At 64.2% G+C, this 18,595-nt stretch overlaps 2 protein-coding genes across 5 annotated transcripts; both read right to left on the bottom strand.

Annotated features, from left to right (window-relative positions):
• Nucleotides 1-44: 44 nt before the first annotated feature.
• SMIM1 (small integral membrane protein 1 (Vel blood group)) lies at nucleotides 45-3,170 on the bottom strand. 4 transcript variants are annotated; one of them, XM_086715487.1, is made up of 5 exons: nucleotides 2,998-3,170; nucleotides 2,650-2,783; nucleotides 2,313-2,450; nucleotides 992-1,111; nucleotides 45-814 (listed from the first exon to the last, which is right to left on the bottom strand). In XM_086715487.1, exons 4-5 carry the CDS (start codon nucleotides 1,099-1,101, stop codon nucleotides 688-690), a joined length of 237 nt encoding a protein of 78 aa, XP_086571613.1. In that variant the 5' UTR covers nucleotides 1,102-1,111; nucleotides 2,313-2,450; nucleotides 2,650-2,783; nucleotides 2,998-3,170; the 3' UTR covers nucleotides 45-687. The 4 variants fall into 4 exon arrangements, with proteins under 4 accessions (XP_086571613.1, XP_086571614.1, XP_086571612.1 ...); XM_086715488.1 differs by lacking the exon at nucleotides 2,313-2,450 and having other exon boundaries at nucleotides 992-1,137; XM_086715486.1 differs by lacking the exon at nucleotides 2,313-2,450.
• Nucleotides 3,171-4,087: 917 nt separating this feature from the next.
• Nucleotides 4,088-18,047, bottom strand: CCDC27 (coiled-coil domain containing 27). The gene is made up of 12 exons (XM_086720225.1): nucleotides 17,644-18,047; nucleotides 17,103-17,235; nucleotides 15,826-15,921; nucleotides 15,117-15,271; nucleotides 12,154-12,315; nucleotides 11,146-11,247; nucleotides 10,518-11,076; nucleotides 10,254-10,384; nucleotides 8,298-8,375; nucleotides 7,788-8,000; nucleotides 5,855-5,959; nucleotides 4,088-4,320 (listed from the first exon to the last, which is right to left on the bottom strand). The coding sequence occupies exons 1-12, from the start codon at nucleotides 17,995-17,997 to the stop codon at nucleotides 4,195-4,197; spliced, it is 2,214 nt and encodes a 737-aa protein (XP_086576351.1). The 5' UTR covers nucleotides 17,998-18,047; the 3' UTR covers nucleotides 4,088-4,194.
• Nucleotides 18,048-18,595: the final 548 nt, after the last annotated feature.

The following is an 18,595-nucleotide window of genomic DNA, read 5'->3' as shown; positions in this document are numbered from 1 at the left end:
GCAGGCGCCTGGGGGGCCCCCGTGGGAGAGGCCCTCACCCAACCTTCATGCAACAGACTTTTAATAGACTGCATCGGTGCACAGGTTCCCATCCGCCCTGGGCATGGCAGGGGCAGCGGCCTTCCTGCTGGCTCCAAGCCCCGGAGCAACCATGCCCACCCCACCGCAGACAACACTTGAGGGTGGCTCCCGCTCCCCACCCTGCCCAGGATCGACTTCCAGGATGGGGTCTCAGCCCAGGGAGGGGGGGGGCAGAGGGACGTACACAGCCCCGCCTCCCCCAGAGCCATGCTTACAAAACAAGAGGGCCCAGAGGCCCACCCAGGCACCCCCAGCCCCATACAGCGCCCGCTCAGGGAGGACCCAGAGGGTGTGTCCTGTGGTCCCAGCTCAGACTGGGCCGAGTCTCCCGGCCACGTGTGCCCCTGGCTGGCTGCCTGTGCGAGGCATGTGTATATGTCATCGAGGACCTGTGTTCCTGTTCCTCTGCGTGCCCCTGGATGGCCAGTGACTGCTTGCTGCACAGTGGGGTCTGTGGGGGGGCGGTGAGTCTATGCACGTGGAGGAAACCTGGTGTATACGAGGATCCGTGTACATGAGGGTCTGTGCATGCAAAGGGGATTCTGGTGTACAGGGGTGTCCGCCCGGGCCCGCGTCCCCGGGCACATGCGTGCATGCTGGGAAGCCTTATTTGCACTTGTGCACGTAGTAGCCGGTGACGTAGCCCAGGATGAAGACGGCCCAGAAGAGGGCCACTCCGCCCAGCACCTTCAGGGCGATGCCCAGCTTGCCTGAGCACAGCTTCCGGGAGATCCTGGAGAGGGAACCGCCAGCACGTGAGCCCGAGTGGGCTGCGGGGGCTGCGGGGGCTGGGCGGTGGGGGGGGGGGGGGGTAGGGTGGGGCAGTGGCCCCGAAGGAGGAGGGCCTGGCACTCTGCTGACAGGCCGAGGGCGTGACCCAGCGGGCGGGGCTCCTCCCCCCAGCCCTCACCTGGCCCAGCTTGAGGCCTCCTCCGTGCTGGACACGGCAGCCACGTGGACTTCGTCCCGGCTGCTGTCATCCCACCTGCTGTACTGGACGCCACTCTGCTGGGTCTGCATGCTGCCCGGGCTACGGCCAGAGGGGCAGGGGAGGGGCTGAGGGGATGGGGAGGGGGGCTGAGGGGGCGGGAGGGGGTGGGGGAGCTGAGGGGGCGGGGCGCAGGCTGAGGGGGTAGGGGCGGGCTCCTTTACAGGAACCTTCTCACCTGGCTCAGCAGGTGTACCGACGCCAAGTGGTCAAGCCACTTGCCAGGTCACATGGGAGCCGGCAAAGCGGGAATCCAACCCAGGGAGGCTGCAAATCCGCCAAACCCTACCCTCAGGAATGTGAGAGGCTGCCTCCACCCAGGCCAGGCCCTCGCGGGGGCCTCCGGGACAGCTGCTGGGCCCTGGAGACTGGACGCGGCGGGTCCTTGGCCGGATAACTGCTGCCCCCCTCCCCGTCCCCAACAGATCAGGCCCCAGAGCTTCCCCGGAGGCGGGGAAGGACAGGGACGGGGCGGCGGCTGGTACAGGCTGGCTGGCTGGCCGGGGCAGGCCGGCGGCCCTGTCCTGTGTCCTCTGGCCTGCTCGACTTGCAGCCCCTCCCCCGACACCGCCTGGGGGAGAAGCTGGGGCCTGGGGGGGGGGGGGCGGAGTCCAGGCGCCTCTCTTCCCGGGACCCCCTCCCACGGACACTTGGGGAGGGGCTTAAAGGCACAGCGGGCCCCTGAACGGCCTCTTGCCCACCCAGACACTGCTGAAACCCAGCAGTTCTTAAACTCCTGACGTGCCTCCCGGGTCCCAGGCCAGTGGGAGGAAGGGAGGGAGCCCATCTCGGAGCCTCAAGGCCTGCCTCTCAGGCGGGAGCCACCTGCTTGGTGACAGCCACTCGGGTCAGTGGCCGTTCTCAGGCCCAAGGGAGGCCAAGCGCACACTGAGTGTGGGTTCCACTTTCCCAGGTGGGTCTGGGAAAGGGGCTACTGGGCCGACTCTGTTAGCTGTCTACCTAAGGTCCACCTCCTTCCACCTGGGGGCACAATCCTTAGCCGGTTCCAGGCAGCAAGGTGCTGCCCTAAATGACAGCCGGGGGCTAATTCAAGCTTAATACCTTGGCCGCTGGGCGTAGCAGGAGCTGCAGGGTTTTTGCTCTCAAGAGAGAAATAGCAGCGGCTTCTTTCTGGCCGCCCTGCAGTGATGGCCGGAGCTGCAGCAGCCATTTTGCTACCGGATATCCAGGCAGCGCCAGCCCTGACAGGGTGGGGGTCTCCAAATCCACACCGATTACCCACCTGTGGGCTTCTTTGTGTGACAAGACTCAACCCACACCTGTTCAAGCCTGGGACAAGGAGTTCCCGTCGTGTGCACCAGAAAGCATTCCCAACTGATGGAGACTGTGGCTTTCAAGCTGCCCTGACTGGACAAAGCCCCTAGAAGCCAGTGAAGTGCCCAGAGCTGGGCTCCTGAGGGCCTCACTCTCCAGCCCCTCACTGGAAGGTCCCGCCCTGTAGCAAGAGCCTGGGGCTGTGCTGCCCAGAGCCACCAGCCAAGCTGGGGGCCCTCGCGGGTACCACCGCATACCTTAGACCCCTTCGCTCCCAAAGCACCCCCGAGGAGCCCACAACTTACAAAGGGAGAGTCCTGGCGAGGAAACCCAGACTCAGGCGCCCAGGAAGGTGGTCAGGTGGTCAGAGCCTGGCCAGTAGGTCTCACCTCCTCCCAGGCCACAGGTCAAGGTCCGAGGTGCGGCCGATGCCTCCAACCTGAAAAACAGGGGGGAAAACACCCACAGAAAATAAAGTGTAGAGGACCGGCTCTGCGAGGAGCCGGGGAGGTAAAGGAGGAGCCCTGGGGTGTCCCGGGGCGGCCAGCAGGAACCAGATGGCCCTTTCCGGCTCGTGGCCGTCCCTCCACGGGTTGGGCCGGGGCGGGGAGAGGGGGTCGCTTGGCCGGACCAGACCCTCCCCTGCCTCCTACCCCGCAATTCCGCTCTCCCGGGCGACGCTCACAGGCCCGGCGGGCCGCGGCCAGGTCCACCTCCGCGGTCCGCCCGCACCAGGAAGCTGCGCCCCGACGCGTGTCCCACGGGCCCCTCGGCCCCCGGGCCTCCGAGCAGCGCAGACGTGTAGCCGGCCGGGAGGGGCGGGGCCTGGGGCGGGGCTAGGGGCGGGGCTAGGGGCGAAGCGAGCGGGGAAGCCGAGCCCAGGCCGCCGGTGCTCCCGGGGGCGCCGCCGGAGGGCGTGCAAACTGCAGGGAAGGAAGGCAGTAGGTGCCGCGGGGGCGAGAGGGCCCGCAGGGGAGAGGGGACCGCGGGAAAGAGAAGCGTGTGAGGGAGGGCGTAGCAGGGGCGAGGGCACGCTGGGAAGGGGCGCTGCGAGGGAGAGGAGCTGTCAGGCTCGAGGGGCGGCTGGGGAGAGAGGCCGAAGGAGTCGCTGGGCCCTGGGGGGTCCCAGGCGTGAGAGCGGGGGTCCTCCACCAAGACCGCGCAGGGACGGGCTCGGTCGCAGAAGCGGGGCCCGGAGCCTCCGGACGCGCCTGGGTCTGATCCGAGAGTTGAGGCGGCCTGCAGGGGTGGGGTGGGGGGGCGCTGCGGAGCTCCCCGCTGGTCCCTCCAGTTCGCGCCCTGGGCGAGGCGGGTCTGGCTGCGCGCACAGGTGCGGGCGGAGAGCACAGCCGCGCCTGATGGGTTCCTTCATTCAGCGCGTTTATGTGCCCGAAGCCTGCGGTGCGCAGGACGCAGACAGAGGTGCCTGGCCGGCCGCCTGGAGCTGTCCCTCCCGCAGAGTGATGGAAAGGAACAGCAGCAGGAAAAACGGCCTCCATCCACCCTCTTCCAAAGGGGTCGCCCCAGCCAGGGAAGCCCCCATTTCGGAGGTGGCCCCCCCGTGGGCCCAACTGAAGGAGCCTATAGGCACCCAGGCTCAGGCCTTCAAAGCCCAGGGCCTCTGGAGGGGGCCCTTGCTCCGTGTGGGGGTCTCCCCAGGAAGGAGCCAGGGATGCAGATCGGGGCTGCGGATGGAACCCAAGCCCCCACGAGTCCCGGAGGGAAAGAGAAGCTGAGCCCATGGCCAAGGACAGGGTTTAATTCTAAAGCGAGAAGACCGGGCCACACACGATGGCCCCCGAGCTGGGGCCCAGCGTCTGAGGGGCGGGGGGCGCGTGGGCAGGCGGGCTTTACTTGGAGGCCAGCTTCTTGGACTTGCTCTGGGAGGAAGGGGCCTCCGACTGGTGCAGGGGAGGCATCCTGATGCCTTTCTGTTTCAGCTGATTGTAGTAGTCGGCTCGCTCAGAGATGATCCTCTGGGGAGGAGCACAGGCCGTGGCTGCGGGGGCGCCGCTGCTCCACCACCCCCCCACCAAGGGCAGCCGGCAGCAGGGCCTGCACGGAGCTCTGAGCGCTGACACCAGCTCTCCAGGGGGAAAAGCTGTGGTCTTGCAGCATTTGCAAACTTCTGTGCAGAAAACGCTCCCACCGCTGCTGGTCAGGCCCCGGGAGATGAAGCCCACAGAACTCGGAGTGGGGAAGAGAGCCCCTCCCCCCACGGGCTGCGGTCGCTCTCCCCTGAAGCAGCACTAGGTCCCCTGCGAATCTCCAGCAGCCCCCGACCGAGAGACCTCAGAGGCCACGGAGCCTGTCCCTCCAGGCCCTTCTGTCCTGCCTCCTCCCTCACCTCTCCTGCTTCACCACCGGTCACTGTTTTGTGTCCTTTGTGTCCGACACTGGCAGGGGAAAGGATTCTTCCCTGACTACTGGGTGGTACCGAGGACCCTTCCCTCCCTCTCTCTCCCTCTCCTCCCCCTTCTTCTCTCTCCCTCTCCTCCCCCTCCTTCTCTCTCCCTCTCCTCCCCCTTTTCTTCTCTGCCCCCTCCCTCTCCCTCTCCCCAAGCAATGGTAGCCAGGCTGCAGAGACCTCCCCCCAGGTCCTCATGCAGGGCCCCCCTCCCCTGAGACCTTTGCCACCCTGCGGGATCGCCACTGGCCGCGGCCCCACCCCCACGGCGCAGAGGAAAGAAATCAGGTCTCAGGGAAACGCGGGGCCCTGGAAGGGGACAGGCCCTGGTGGCAAGCGCCCTGCCGTGGGAGGCTTGCGGCGTGGGGACCGAAGCAGCCCCTGTGAGCAGCACACCAGGCTGCACAGAGCACGTTTGGGTCAGGGGCTCGGCTCCCAGGGCCCTCTCCCCACCACGCCCCGAGGCAGACGCGCTGTCTCCCACGTGCAGAGGGAAACTCCGTGGCTCTGAACTCAAGTGACCCGGCCACAGCTTCTCAGCCGAGGACCACAGGGGTGGTGACTGACCCCTGCCGGCCCCAAAGTCTGCACCATGTTCCCTGCACCACGGTGCCCCTGTGAGGCCTCTGTTTGGGGTCAGCAAGATGACAGCGCGGGCCAAGGCCAGGGAGGGGTCTGTGCCAGGGTCCTGCCTGAACAGATGACTATCCCAGCTGAGGCCATGCCGAGGTGCTGAGAAGCATCCCTGAAGAGGCTGGGTGGGCCAGGGTCCCTGCTGCGGGGGAACCTCCAGGACTCCAGCAGCTGGGCCCCCCGCCCCTGTGCATCCCCCGCGGACTTGCTGCTGGGGATCACCGAAGGCCAAGAGCGGCTAGCCTCGCCAGCTGTACAACATCGCCACCCTTTCGGGGGGTCCGGTCCCCCTCTGCCTGAGCAGAGAGTAAGCATGATCCCCGGGTGACGGCGAACAGTGACACAGAAGCAGAATGGGGGTCCATGGCATCCATGCTGTCTTCTCCCCTCCGCCTCTGGCTGCAAATTAGTCAGCTCCCGCCCGGAGACGCGGCCTCGGGGACAAGGAGGCAGCCCAGCGCCAAATGTACCTGCAAGGCCTCCAGAATGTCATTGTCAGAGATCTCAGTGGCCAAGGACTTGATCCCGGAGGTGCTGAAGGTGGCCTGGATGATGTTGTTTCTTAGTCTTTCGAGCTGTGAGCAAAGGGAAGGAGCGGGGGAGTCACCACCCCGGCTTGAAGCTTTTCAGAAGGTAGACGTTCCCTCGCTTTTCACAGCCGCAGAAAGCGGAAGAGGTCGGAGAGGCCGGCTGGTCTGCCCGGGAGCTACAAGGGGCCGGATCCAAACCCAGGCCCAGGGGGGCCTGACACCAAGGCTTTAAGACTTTCTACTGCTTTTTTTTCCTTTTTAATTGAAAAAGAAATGGTTTTAAAAGGCCGGTGGGGGGGGGGTACCAGAGCTCTGAACAACCCCCCACCGGGCCACCCCCTTCCCCTAGGGAACTGGTGCAGCCCCCTCCCGACCCCAGGGCACCCTACGAGCCTGTCAGCCCCTCCCTGTTAGCATTGGAGGGGGCACTTGGGGGTCCCTCCCTCCTTGCCTCGTGCTGCTGGCGGTAACTAGCCGCTGACAGGGCATTAACCGGGTGTTGACGAGGACGGGGCTCAGGCTGTCCGGTCTCGCTGCCATCGGCCTGGCTGTGCACGTGCAGGGCCCCAGCCCGCCTCCGCCCGCCTGTACCCCACAAGCCCTCAGACAGGGCCCCCCGAGTTCTGGTGGCGGCACGCTAGCAGCTCCTCGGCCCCCGCGTCCAGAAGCCCCGACAGAGCAGGAGGGCCAAGGGGGAACCAGCCTGAAGAGGCTGCAGGAGGGTCCACTTTGGCTCCGGGACAGAGGGGATGTTAGGAGCCCCGGGACCTTGAGCGGGGGGCGGGGGGGGCTCCCATGTTTTCCAGTGTGGACCGATGCCAGCTCGGTGTTGGCATCGCACTGGTATGGGGGTCTCGCCCTCTCTACTGGAGGTGGCCGTCAGCTGGGGGTGTCCGGCCACAGTGCCCCACGCCCGGGCTGTCTCAGGCATCTCTGGCAGGTCCTGGCACCCCTTCCTGCCAACCTCAGGCCTAGGCTCACCCTCTCAGCACAGCGCTCCAGGCCCTACTAGACAGACTTGAGACCCCAGCACCCAGCACCCCGCTAACGCTCCAGCTGGGTGGGACACCACTTGATGAAAGATAGCAGGTGTTGGGGGGGGTGCTCGGTGATGCCCTCAGAGCTGCCCAGCAGGAGGCTGGCCCCCCACGGGGAGTTGGGCGCACCTGGGTGGCCCCAGGCACTCTGGGTGGGAAAGAGAGAGGACCTTTCCCTTTGCTGCTTTTCGGATTCTAAATCAAGTCAGCTCTTCCGCCGGTTTCCTTTTCTGCCGGGGGGGGGGGGGGTCCCTCATAGCAGAGGGCACCTTGGCCTCCCTCTGTGCCTCTGCTCACGTTCCATGCCATGTACGGGCTCCGATATGGGATCCTGTTCTTCAAATCCCAGCACCACCCCTGCGCGGCCCTGGGGGCTCAGACGCATTACTTAACCTCCTGTGCTGCGGGTGCCTTTACGTACACAGTGAGGACACTGAGAATACCTGCTTGTAGCTTTGTGCACGAGGTTAGAAGACTTCAGCGAGCTGCTTCAAATGCTGTCGGACCCATGGCAAGCACCCCGTAGCTTGCAAGGAGATGGTGGCATTACTAGCATACCCCCTGACCGCAGAGCCCCCCTTCCTGGCCGGCCAAGCCCTGGTGCCCACTCCCAGCACAAGCCAAGGCAGCGACTCCATCCACGAAGCGGGCAAGGCTGCCCCCGCCTCGGGGCTGAAGTGTGCAAGGCCCCTCACACCTCTGCTGTCTCCACCACCATTTCTGGAGTGCAACTCTGCGCCAGGGGGGCCGGGATACGAGGGGGGAAGAGCCTGAGCCCCTGCTCACTCCCTGAGCTCCCCAGGCCGGGGCGCCCTGGCTCTGCACGCGGGGCCTACCCGGGACTGCGCGCTCTCCAGGGCCACGCGGGCCTGCAGCTCCGCCTGCTGGATCATCTCGTTCCTGCTCCCCATCTCCTCCTGCAGCCACTTCTGTCTCTGCAGCTGGCCCTCCTTCTGGCTCACCTGGTCCTGCAGCTGGCTGACCTTGGCCTCCAGCTCCGAGATGATGTGTTCCTGCTTGGCGAGTCTGCTCTGCAGCTCCGCCACTTGCTGCGGGGGCGGGGGGGGGAGGGAGGACGGGGGAATAGGGTCGCCCGTGTTCCCCACCCCTTTGTCCCCCCAAGACGGCCGGCGTCACCGAGTTCAAGCCAGATGTGGAGCCAGCAGTGGCGAGGAGCCTCTGTGTGCACCTGTGTTCCAGCCACTGCTGATGGGGGTGCCGCCTGACGGAGGGGGGCCCCCGACTGACTGCGAAGGGGGTTCGCGGCTCATGTCCCCCACGCTGCGTCAGGACTTACAGCAAAAACAGCAAGATCTGGCTGACCGTTAACCACGCCTGGCGGTCACCTGGCGGAGGAGAAAGTTGTCCTTCTCCATGAGGCCCATCATCTCTTCGTGTTTCTTGTCTTCCCTGAGGTTGGAGAACTGGAAGGCAGAAGGGGGGTTGGCTCAGGGAACGGGAGGACGGGCGGGACACCGGTGTCCACCCGTCTGCCCGAGCCTCAGTGCCACAGAAGCCGCAGGACCCCTGCCAAGGGCAGGGAGAAGGACAGGGGGCCTGCGAACATGCAGGGAGCTGGGCAGAGCCAAGGCGGATGGGTGCTGAGCCAGCGGCGGGGAAAGCTGATGAGCCCAGCTCCCTCCCGGAGTCCCCCAGTCTCAGGAGTTGGAGGTGCGGCTGCTTCTGGGTGTAGAGGCTCCTGTGGGGTGGGGGTCGGTGGTGACTATCTCAGGAACGGAGTGGCAGACCGGTCCCCAACCTTGAGCGGCGAGGAGCCTGCCCCTTGTCCGCCTGGCGGGAGGCTGGGGGCCGGGGTTTGGCAGAGGGGCTCCGGCGGGGGAGGTGCCAGGCTCAGTGTGGGGGTGGCGGCCCCAGGCTCCAGATGTGGGCTCCCCCCCACCCCCCGGGCCTCTGGCAACACCAGCAGCTGGGCCTTCACATCACAGGCCAGAAACCCTCCCAGGTGCCAGATTCCGGGGCAATCTGAGCAAATTAAGAGGAAAGCCCTAACGAGACGACCTTGAACGCTGGGCTGACGGGGGCCCGTGTGCCCTTGTGCGTGAAGCACAAAATGAGCACCGCGTGGCCACTCCGCTCGGCCCTGACGCTGGAGCAAAGCTCTCTCGCGAACGACAGAGACCGAGGCGGAGGGACACAGGACACCTGCAGGAGAGAGAGGGATGTTGCAGCAATTAAGCCCGGCAGCCAGGTGTGTTGCGCGAGGTCAGACCGGCCACGGATCTTGAGGTAAAAGAAGATACGAGGACTTTCGGAGAACAAGGCGGAGGGGGAAGCGTCAGTGTGACAAAGGCAGGAGGGAGGAGGCTGCGGAGAAAGTGCGGAGAACGTGGAAAGCACGGCAGACGGACCAGGAGACGGGAAGAGGAGGGGGAACCAGGTCTAGGGATGACGCCAGGAGGACGGAAGGTTCGAGAGACAAGAGGAGGAAACGAAAAACCGAGATAAACGTGAGCTTCCAGAACCACAGGACATGCGTTCCTGGTTGGTCCCGGAGAGCCCAGGACAGTGAACGGGCCGCGATGGCACAAGTCCGCCAGCTTTCAGGGCACCGGGGACCAGGACGCACTCGGCCTGGGCCCGAGTGAGCGAGAGGCGGGGACACACTGACGGAAGGCGCTGTCCCGGCCACACTCTGCCGCCAAGTAGAAGCAGGCCGTTCGCGGAGTGCGGTGTCCCCCCAGTTTATACCTACTCGTTTTTTTATCAAAAGATCGCTGCAGGATGTGCTCCCATGAAGACGCGGGAGTAGGTCAGAAGAGAGAGTGGACCTTAATCCTCATTCCGGAAGCCCGTGTTTCAGCCCCAGGCGGGCGTGTGCTGCTGACAACGTGCCCCCACCCCCACCCCCCTGGGGCTCCTGGGTGGGGGACACCGGCGGGAGGCGGACCTCCCTGCGTTGGGGACCCCAGGCAGGGGAGGAAGGAGGAAGCAATAGATAATGTGATGATGCAGAAAGTTCCAGAATGGGCGTTGGAAGCATGCCGTCCGGGAACCTGCAGAGCGATTCCTAAGGAAGAGTTGAGAGCAGTCGCCGCAGGGGAGGGGCGCGTGAGGAGGAGGAGGGTGGACACACCTATTGGGGCGAAGAGCCTGTGGGACTCCTTGATTCTTTACGCTGTGAGTGTGAAAAACTTCGAGAAAACACGGTGCTCAGCTACGGGCGGGTGGACGCGGGGCGGGGGGTCCTGGGAAGTGGCCCGGAGCCGAGCGGCCCGGGGTGGACGGTGCGGGGCTGCCCGGGCTCCCGGCTCCCAGTGCCAGGGTGACAGGGGCACGGCCACCTTGTTGGACATGGCGCGTAGCTGGTCCTCCCGCTCCCGAAGCTCCCTCTGCAGGGCCTCGCTCTCCGTGTGCACCTGCCGCAGCCGGGACTCCTGGAAACCCACTCGGCGTTGTAAGGACGTGATGGCACCTGAGTGAGCGCCGCGGAGGAGAGGAGCGAGAGCAGGGGCCTGAGAAGCCGGGCTGAGGGTGGCGGCCTCCCGCCCCGCGGGCCTCGGTCCCTGGCCCCCCCCCCCCCAGGCTCCCAGGCCCCGGGGCCGCACCTGTCGCGAGCGAGTATCTGGTCCTGGTCACCTGCAGCTCGTCCTGGAGCTCCCAGATCACCTGCTCGTATTCCTCCAGCTGGGCCACCAGCTCCCGCTCGAAGGCCTCTTCCAGGGAGCTCGAACTTCTCTTAGACTGAGCCTCGGCCCCCTGCACCTCCTCCTCCTCCAGCTGCTCCACCTCCACCTCAACCCCCTCCTCGGGCGCGGCCTCCCCGCTGCCCGTTCCGCCCTCTGCTTCTCCGGCCTCGTCTTCTTGGCCGCCATCCACTTCCGGGTCCTTGCCCCTGTGGGTCGCGGAACACTCGTCCTGCGGCTGGGACACGGAAGGCACGCCGGGCAGGAGTGCACTGGGCGTGGGGCCGCGGCCCCCCAGCTGGGGCAGGGTCAGCCTCGTCCACTCGGAGACCCTGGCACCCCCCGGGGCGGGGGGGGGGGCTGGAGTCCCGCCACCCTGCACCTGTTCCCCCCAGGTGTGTCTGAGGGCCTGCGACTGGGGAAAGGCCAGCAGGTGACAGCTACGGGTGGGACACCGTGGCCTGGGCCCCGCCCGGCTGCCCTGCAGATGTGGCCCGGGGTCAGGCCTCCCCCCGCCACCCGCCACCCCCCCCCCCCTTTCCCAACAGGCCCGCCCCTGCCTTCTGTGCTGCAACTCCTCCTCGTCTCTGAAGAAGGTTCTCAGGATGCTCAGCTTCCCCAAGGGCTTTGGTGCAGACTCTGAGGGCTGCTCCTGTAAGACGCCTGTGTGAGCCTCGGCTCCCCCGGGGGGTGAGACCTGTCCTTCTGGAAGGGGACGGCAGCCTCTCCATGTTGCAGGGGAGGGAGGGGAGCCAGTGTCCTCCTGCCAAGGGTGCTGTGTTGCTGAGAAGGGGGGCCGTGTCCTGCACGTGAGCAGGCCCATGTTTCCTGTGGCTCACAGCTCTCTAAGCGCCCCCGGGGGGGCTGGGGAGCAGGGAAGGCAGGCTGACACCCCCAGGCCCCCGGAGATTCCTGCTGCCCCTGCCTGCTGGCACCGTGCCATCGGCGTCTGGTCCAGCTCTCTCTGGTGGCATCTCGGGGGTCCCCACCCCTGCCTCATGTGTGCCCCCAGCATAATGCTGGGCTGTATCCTCAGGGATGAAAGAAATCAAGTTTTAGAAAGACCAGGCGACTGCTTCCCCGGGCCCTACCGGCACCTGCCTGGTTCAGCCCTCTGTCCAGACCTGGGAAGGGGCAGCACCGCGCCCCCCCCCCCCCCCCCCCCCCCCCCCCGCTTTATAGGCAAGGACACTGAACGTCCTGCAGGCAGAACAGACCTGGCTCAACTGAGCCGCCACACCCACCGGGTCCATGTCTCAGCCCCGGACACCACCTTCAGGGCTCCTTCCATCCTTCAGGATCTCGGAGGATCCGGCCCTCATCTTACTGGAAGGAAGCGGAGTCCAGACACACACACAGCCCGCCCCAGGGACCAAGCAAGCGGGCAGCAAAGCACAGGGGTCTGTTTCTACGCGGAGCCCCTGCCCCCACCAGGACGTGGCAGGCTTCCGGGACGACGGGGCACTTGCGGGGGGGCCCGAGGGCTACCCGGAGCTTTGGACCCTTGGCGGCAGAGCTCATAGCTCAGGCCCCCTGCTCACCCCGTGCCCTGACATACCAATATCTCTTGGCTTTTGCTTTGGAGGAGGAATTTCAGCTGCTTCTTCAAGGCCTCCCTCTCCTCCTGGAGGGCCGAGACCTCCTCGTCTTTCTTCCAAAGCAGGGCCTCCAGCTGGGACAGGCGCTGCACCTCCTCCCCCAGCGTGCGCAGGCAGTGATCCTGCACAGAAGCGCAGGTGGCCCCCATGTGCCGCTGGAGCCCCTCCCGGGCCCACCCTCTCGAGGCGCCTGCAGACCGGCAGCTCTGAGCCTAGGAAGGGCAGGCCTGCCGTTCAGGCACCCTGAAATCCCAGCCACCCCTGCCTAAGGGCAGGTCCCAAATCCTTGCCTGGGGGGGTGGGCTCCTGGTACCTGCCCTTCAGGCCTGGCCCCAGCCACCCACCCCCGCCCCGGGGCCTTGTCAGAGAGCCCCGCCCTCTGCCCCTCCACCTCCTGTGCTCAAGATCTCGGTGCCCCCAGTTCCTCAGAGTCGGAGACACGATACAGATGTTTTTGGACAAACGGAAACCAGAGGACTTGCCACCAGATCGGAGCTAAGGCCGGAGGGAGGTGGTCCAGGCACAGGTGCCGGAGGAAAAGGAGGCAGCTAGGAAGCCCTTCAGATGTTTGGGATTTAAGTGCCAGGCTTCCACGGGGCCCACGAGTCAAAGAAGCAGATGCGCCAAGGAGGTTAGAAGTTTGAAACGGAACAATGATCAACATCAAGACATATGGAGATTTGTAGGGTGAGGCCGAGGCCACGGAGGGCACGGATTCCGAGCCCCACGCGCACCGACTGGGGCCCGCAGGGAACCAACGGGCTAGCCATGCACCTCAGGGCTTCAGAGAAGAGCTGAGGCTGTGGCAGAGGAGAGGGTGGACGAAGATCTGGGAGGGTGGGGAGGGGAGAGGGGGCGGAGCCAGCAGCATGGCGGGGGGCGGAGCCAACAGGAGGGCGGAGCCAGCAGCGTGGGGGAGGGGCGGAGCCAGCAGCATGGCGGGGGGCGGAGCCAACAGGAGGGCGGAGCCAGCAGCGTGGGGGAGGGGCGGAGCCAGCAGCATGGCGGGAGGGCGGAGCCAGCAGGAGGGCGGAGCCAGCAGCATGGGGGGAGGGGCGGAGTCAGCAGCATGGTTGGGGGGGAAGAGGCGGAGCCAGCAGCATGGCGGGCGGGCGGAGCCAGCAGGAGGACAGAGCCAGCAGCATGACGGGAGGGCGGAGCCAGCAGCAAGGCGGGGGCGGGGGATCTGAAGGAATGCGGAACTGCTTATACAATTACATTAAAATGATTTTGCCAAGATCGCACCTCTTTCCCGTGCCATAGTGATCGAGACCCACGCATGTGTCCCAAACTGGACAGCGGTGGCTGGAAAGGGGATGTTCGGTGCGACTGGGGGCTTGTGGCTGCAGGTGGCTCTCTGGCCTCCCTCCAGTGATGAAGCATCACCTCGGCCAGTTCAGACCAGGCGGAGATGAGGGAAAGACAGCCCTAAGGACACCTTCCGAGCTTCTGGAGGCAGCCAAGCCTGCAGCCCTTCCCCAGGCCCGTTCACTTCCGCCTTTGGTAATACCCCTTCCCGCTGTTTGCAGAAGAACACCATGTTGCAAAGGACATTCTTTTACACAGATCTGTGTGGCTCTAGCTAATTAGAGCCTCAGGCTTTCCCCAAAGTGGTCCCAGGATATCAACACTTTCAAAGTTGTGAAACCTATCAGAAAATGTCGAGGCAGAGTTTCGGGAATCAAAGGTAACACGAAGACCCATGGACCCACACCCTCAGGGTTTTGTGTGCCCACCAGCTACTCAACATTTTGTGTGCTCATTTCCATGACGGCCATGAAAGCTTCACCAGCTTTAAGACAACTACAGAAGCAGGTTCTAAGAAAAGACTATTAACGTTGATAAACACCTAGCAGGACAGAGGGAGAGAAAGAGGGCAGGAGTTAGCACCATCAGGAATGGAAAAGAGGCATGCTTTCTCTCTGCAGAAATTAGAGGGGTAATAAAACACCATCCTGTACAGGACTAGGCCAATAAATTTGAAAATTTACATGAAACAGACACATTCCTAAAAAAAACAAAAAACAAAAACATCGCTTCCCCAAAATGAAACAAGAGGGAGAAGGAACTCTGAATATCTTTCAAGGAAGTGACTTCATTATTTGTAGAACCTTCTCTCTGAGGACTCTGCAGGAGTCCTCAGTGATGTTCTTCACCAATCTCGTGTAGACCCTTCCAGAGGATAGAGAACGGAAGGGAGAAAATGTCTCCCAACTTTTCGATGGTTTTTAAAACAAAACTTTTTAAGTTGATTATTTATTTTGAGAGAGAGAGAGAATCCCAAGCAGGCTCGGCATTGTCAGCATGGAGCCCGATGCGGGGTTCAAACCCATGAACCGTGAGATCATGCTCTGAGCCGAGATCCAGAGTCAGGCACTTAACCGACTGAGCCACCCGGGCACCGCTTGGTGGTTTGTTTCGAGGCCAGATTTACTCTGACACCAAAAGCAAACAAGAGAATTACCAGACAGTAAATTACGGGCCGTTCTCCGTCACAAACAAGGATGCAGAGAATCAAATCCCAACAAATCAACTCGTAGGTAGATCTTTGCACACCGAGCTGGTTGTTAATCTTTAAGAATACATCTTCCCAAGTGGAAATATCGGGTCAAAGGTATGTGAATGGTTGAGGTCATGACTCGTGGGGCGAGCTGCATGCCAGGGGGCGGGACCCACGCCAGCTTAACCCGCCGCCCACGGGGGTGAAGGCGCATGGGGGCTGCAGGATTTGGAAACGTCTGATTCACGGAACCGGAAGAGGGAGCTGGGGGTCAGCTTCGGCCGCGTCTGGGGACCTGCCTGAACAGCTGACCGGATCCAGGGACGAGAGCCCCCGGGTGGCCGCGGCCCTCCTCTCCAGCGGGATGCGGAGCTGGGGCATGCGGCTCAGGGTCTGTGCCCAGGGCTCCGCACACGGCCGTACCTTCTCATGGATGACGGAGATGTACCAGGGCACGCGCTTTCTCAGCTGGCTGTGCGCTAGGACTGGGCTGCTGGGGACCGGGCTTATCATCCGGGATTCGCTTGTCCTCAAGTAGTTGAACTCACAGGCGCTCTTACTAAAGGGAAGGAGGCGCCCTGTCGAGAAGCGGGGGGGCAGTCAGACTAGTCCCATGCTGAGCGGCCCCGGGGGCTTCCATGATCGTGTCCCTCCCCAGAAACCCTTCACTGCCCGGCGGGCTCACCACACCCCTACTTGTGACCACCCTCGTCCGTCCTTCCCCACCTGCCCATGTGTGTGTTGAAGAAAGGGAGGGAAATGGTGAAAGCAGCCCTTCGAGATTCCCGGGGCCTGGGGGCCAGGACAGCAGGGGTCATGCTGATGCCGCGGTGCGCCAGGTGGCCCAGACATTTGTGAGGGGTTTCCTGGCGTTCAGACAAAGGAGACCTCTGCGTGCAGAGATCGTCTTTGGATAAAGGAAAGAAAGTATATTCGCGTGTGGGAACAGTGTGTTCTACTCAAGGAGGGACGCACCCTGTGTCAGAGACACAGAGCCAGGCAGGTGGTCCCCACGGGGCAGGATCAGGGAGGCCTGGCGGGGGGGAGCAGGGGCCAGAGGCAGCTGCAGGCAGAGGCCTCGGGGCTGGCGTGATGAGGGGAGGACCCCGGTGGCAGCCGGCCCCGCCCTCACCGTCCACCTGCTGGCTGGAGAGCGGGTCCTGGGTCGCCTTCCAGGAATTGAGTGCCACGCGCAACTCCTCGGATAACTCGGCTGAGATGGCTGAACCTGCAGGGGGTTCGAGACGCCAGCTGATGGCCGCTAAGGCTACACCTTCCACGACCTCCAGGGCAGGGGCCACGCTTCCATGTCTTTGTAAACCTCAGGTGGCATTAAAGGTGCCGTGTCAGGGGACCTGCGGGAACCCTGGGACTGAACGGAGACACGGTTCCGTCCTCCTGCCCGCGTTGGTGTGCCGGCCCAGAGCAGCAGGTGCAGCTGAGTCTCTCCAAATGGAGGCACCCCTCCCCGGAAGGACCCCGCATCTCCTGTAAAAAAGGCTCAGCTTCATGGTATCTGAGAAGCCCCTCTGTCCCAAAGGGCAGACCCAGCTGCCCCCGAGCTGTCACGGTTCGCACCACGAGCAGCATGCAGGACGCAGTGTGGTCTCCCAGCCGTCCCGGCCAGCCCAGCCCACAAGTCCTGGATCGGGAGCACAGGCTGCTGAGGTTCCAGGCCTGACAAAGGGGAGCTGGTGGGGGCCCCCACCTCGGACACGAACAAGGCTCCTGTTCCCGGCCACAGCACTAAGCCTCCATTGCCCTGTCCCTACGGACAACGTCATGTGTGGGCACGTGGGCCCAGTGCAGGCTGGGACCTGAGGGGTATCGGGTGCTGCCTGGCCTGGCCAGTGCCCCTTGGTGACCACGGAGTGCCCGGCTGCCCTCTCAAAGCCTCCGGTTCTCCCGGGTCAGAACGGGGCGCGGCACCACCAGGCGGCTGTCGGGCTCCTCACAGGGGTTTGTTCCTGTCTTTGGCCTTATGACCCCTTTTTGGCAGCTTCCAGAATTTTCAACATTCTCCCCCCTCCCCCAAGAGTATTGAGTCGGCTGAAGGAGACGAGGGAAAAGAAGGAGGCTTTACTTTCCCTCCCTCCTCCCACCCCTCCTCCTCCCACCCCTCCTCCTCCCACCCTTCCCTCCTCCCACCCCCCTCCTCCCACCCCTCCCCCTCCCACCCCTCCCCCTCCCATCCCTCCGGCCTCTGCCTCTGCTGCTGGTTCCAGCTGGGGCTCCTGCCCACACAGCGAGTTTCAGCAGCAGCAGCAACCGCAGCCACCGCGCACAGCCACCGCGCACAGCCACCGCAGGCCACCGCTCTGGTTGACATGTGCCAGCAGGGAAGGCCGCCCAACTCCATGGGGGAAGGAGGCGGTTTCACGCGGGAGCCCCCTGGTCGGTGGCTCTCACCGTAAGGACACATGGACGTGGCCCTGGTGCTGAACCGAGGGCAGTCAGGCCGCGCGAGGAACACCTTTTTCAGCTCCTCCAGTTCGGCCGTGAAGCTGGTGTCTTCGGCGCTGGCGTCTTGCTTGCGTCCGTCCTGGCGGAGTGGGGACAACGAGACACTGAGAGAGGAGACCCTGGAAGCCACCTGCCCCTCTCCCCGAGCACCGCGAGCTTCAGGACAGCGTGTGCACCGGCTGGAGACACTGGCGGCATCCGCCTGGGGAGTCCTTGGGGACCCTGGGTTGGCTCTCTGGTCTCCTGGAGCCTGAGGTACATTCAGGGACCTTCCGGCTGTGCTTCCCGCACCCCCCCCCATCCTCTCCTCTCCCCGTTGGCTCCTCCTGGAGACCCCTCTGAGGAAGGCTCAAGGCGGACGGTGCCTCCTCGCTCACGGGCTCTGCATCCCCCAGAATGCTGCCCTTCTGGGGCCATCACCGGAGCGTATCTGGAGGCCTTCGGTCGAGGGGCAGAAGCAGGCCGTCCACCCGCCAGAACCCCGTACCATCTTCCCGTAGAAGCGGCTGAGGGCCCGAGCCGACGTGCTGAGGCCGCGCCACCCGCAGCTGCCGTGGCCGGCCACGCTCTGCAGGAGCAGCACGCCCTTCTCCAGCGGGTTGGGCTCCAGGCTGCGCTTCTTGGGGGGGAGGGCTCCGGCCCGCAGCATCCTCAGGGCAGGTGCAGAGACCGCGGTCGGGCAGCGGAAGGACGCCGTGGACGGTCGGCCTCTGCGGGAGCCGGGCTCGCGGGTACGCCTGCTCAGGCCCGGGCGGGACCGGCTCCGGAAGCCCTGCGTCCTGTGGGATCCGGGAAGCGTGTGTGGCATCACTGACGTCTCCATAGAAACAGGCCGTGCCATTTGGCCTAATTTTCTGTGATTCGTCTTAACTTCCTGCCCGCGAAGGGACCCAGAAGCTGTTCCCAGGAGAGGCGGCCGAGGCCCCGGCGGCCCGGTCCCTTCTTGTCTCTGTCCTCGCCCCCCATCAGTGCTCTGTCTTACCTGAAGTTGGACCCCGCTGCCGTGGCTCCGATATGGAAATTTAAGAAGCATTTCGTTTCTTGTATAATTTTTTTTTTAAGTTTATTTTGAGAGCACTCACGTGCGCACCAGCAGGGTAGGTGGGGAGGGGCAGAGAGAGAGAGAGAGAGAGAGAATCCCAAGCAGGCTCTGCACTGTCAGCACAGAGCCCAACACGCGGCTCGAACTCACCAACTGTGAGATCATGACCTGAGCCGAAGTCGGACGCTTCACCGACTGAGCCACCCAGGCGCCCCTCTCCCCTGAATTTTTGTGACAGACTCTTAATTTACACTCACTCCCTCTAAATTCATCCCCGCCCGTGCAAGCCTGCTCCCTCACCGCACCGCTTGTCTGAGAGCAGGGCTCCGTTAGCACAGCCTACAGCAAGGAGCGTGCGAGGCACCCCCAGGTCACACCGCGAGTGCCACCCTGTGTT

The sequence above is a fragment of the Puma concolor genome, chromosome C1 (assembly GCF_028749965.1).
Source record: "Puma concolor isolate L17-30 chromosome C1, mPumCon1.1.hap2, whole genome shotgun sequence".
Classification (NCBI taxonomy): domain Eukaryota; kingdom Metazoa; phylum Chordata; class Mammalia; order Carnivora; family Felidae; genus Puma; species Puma concolor.
This window is presented reverse-complemented; position numbering and strand designations above follow the sequence as displayed.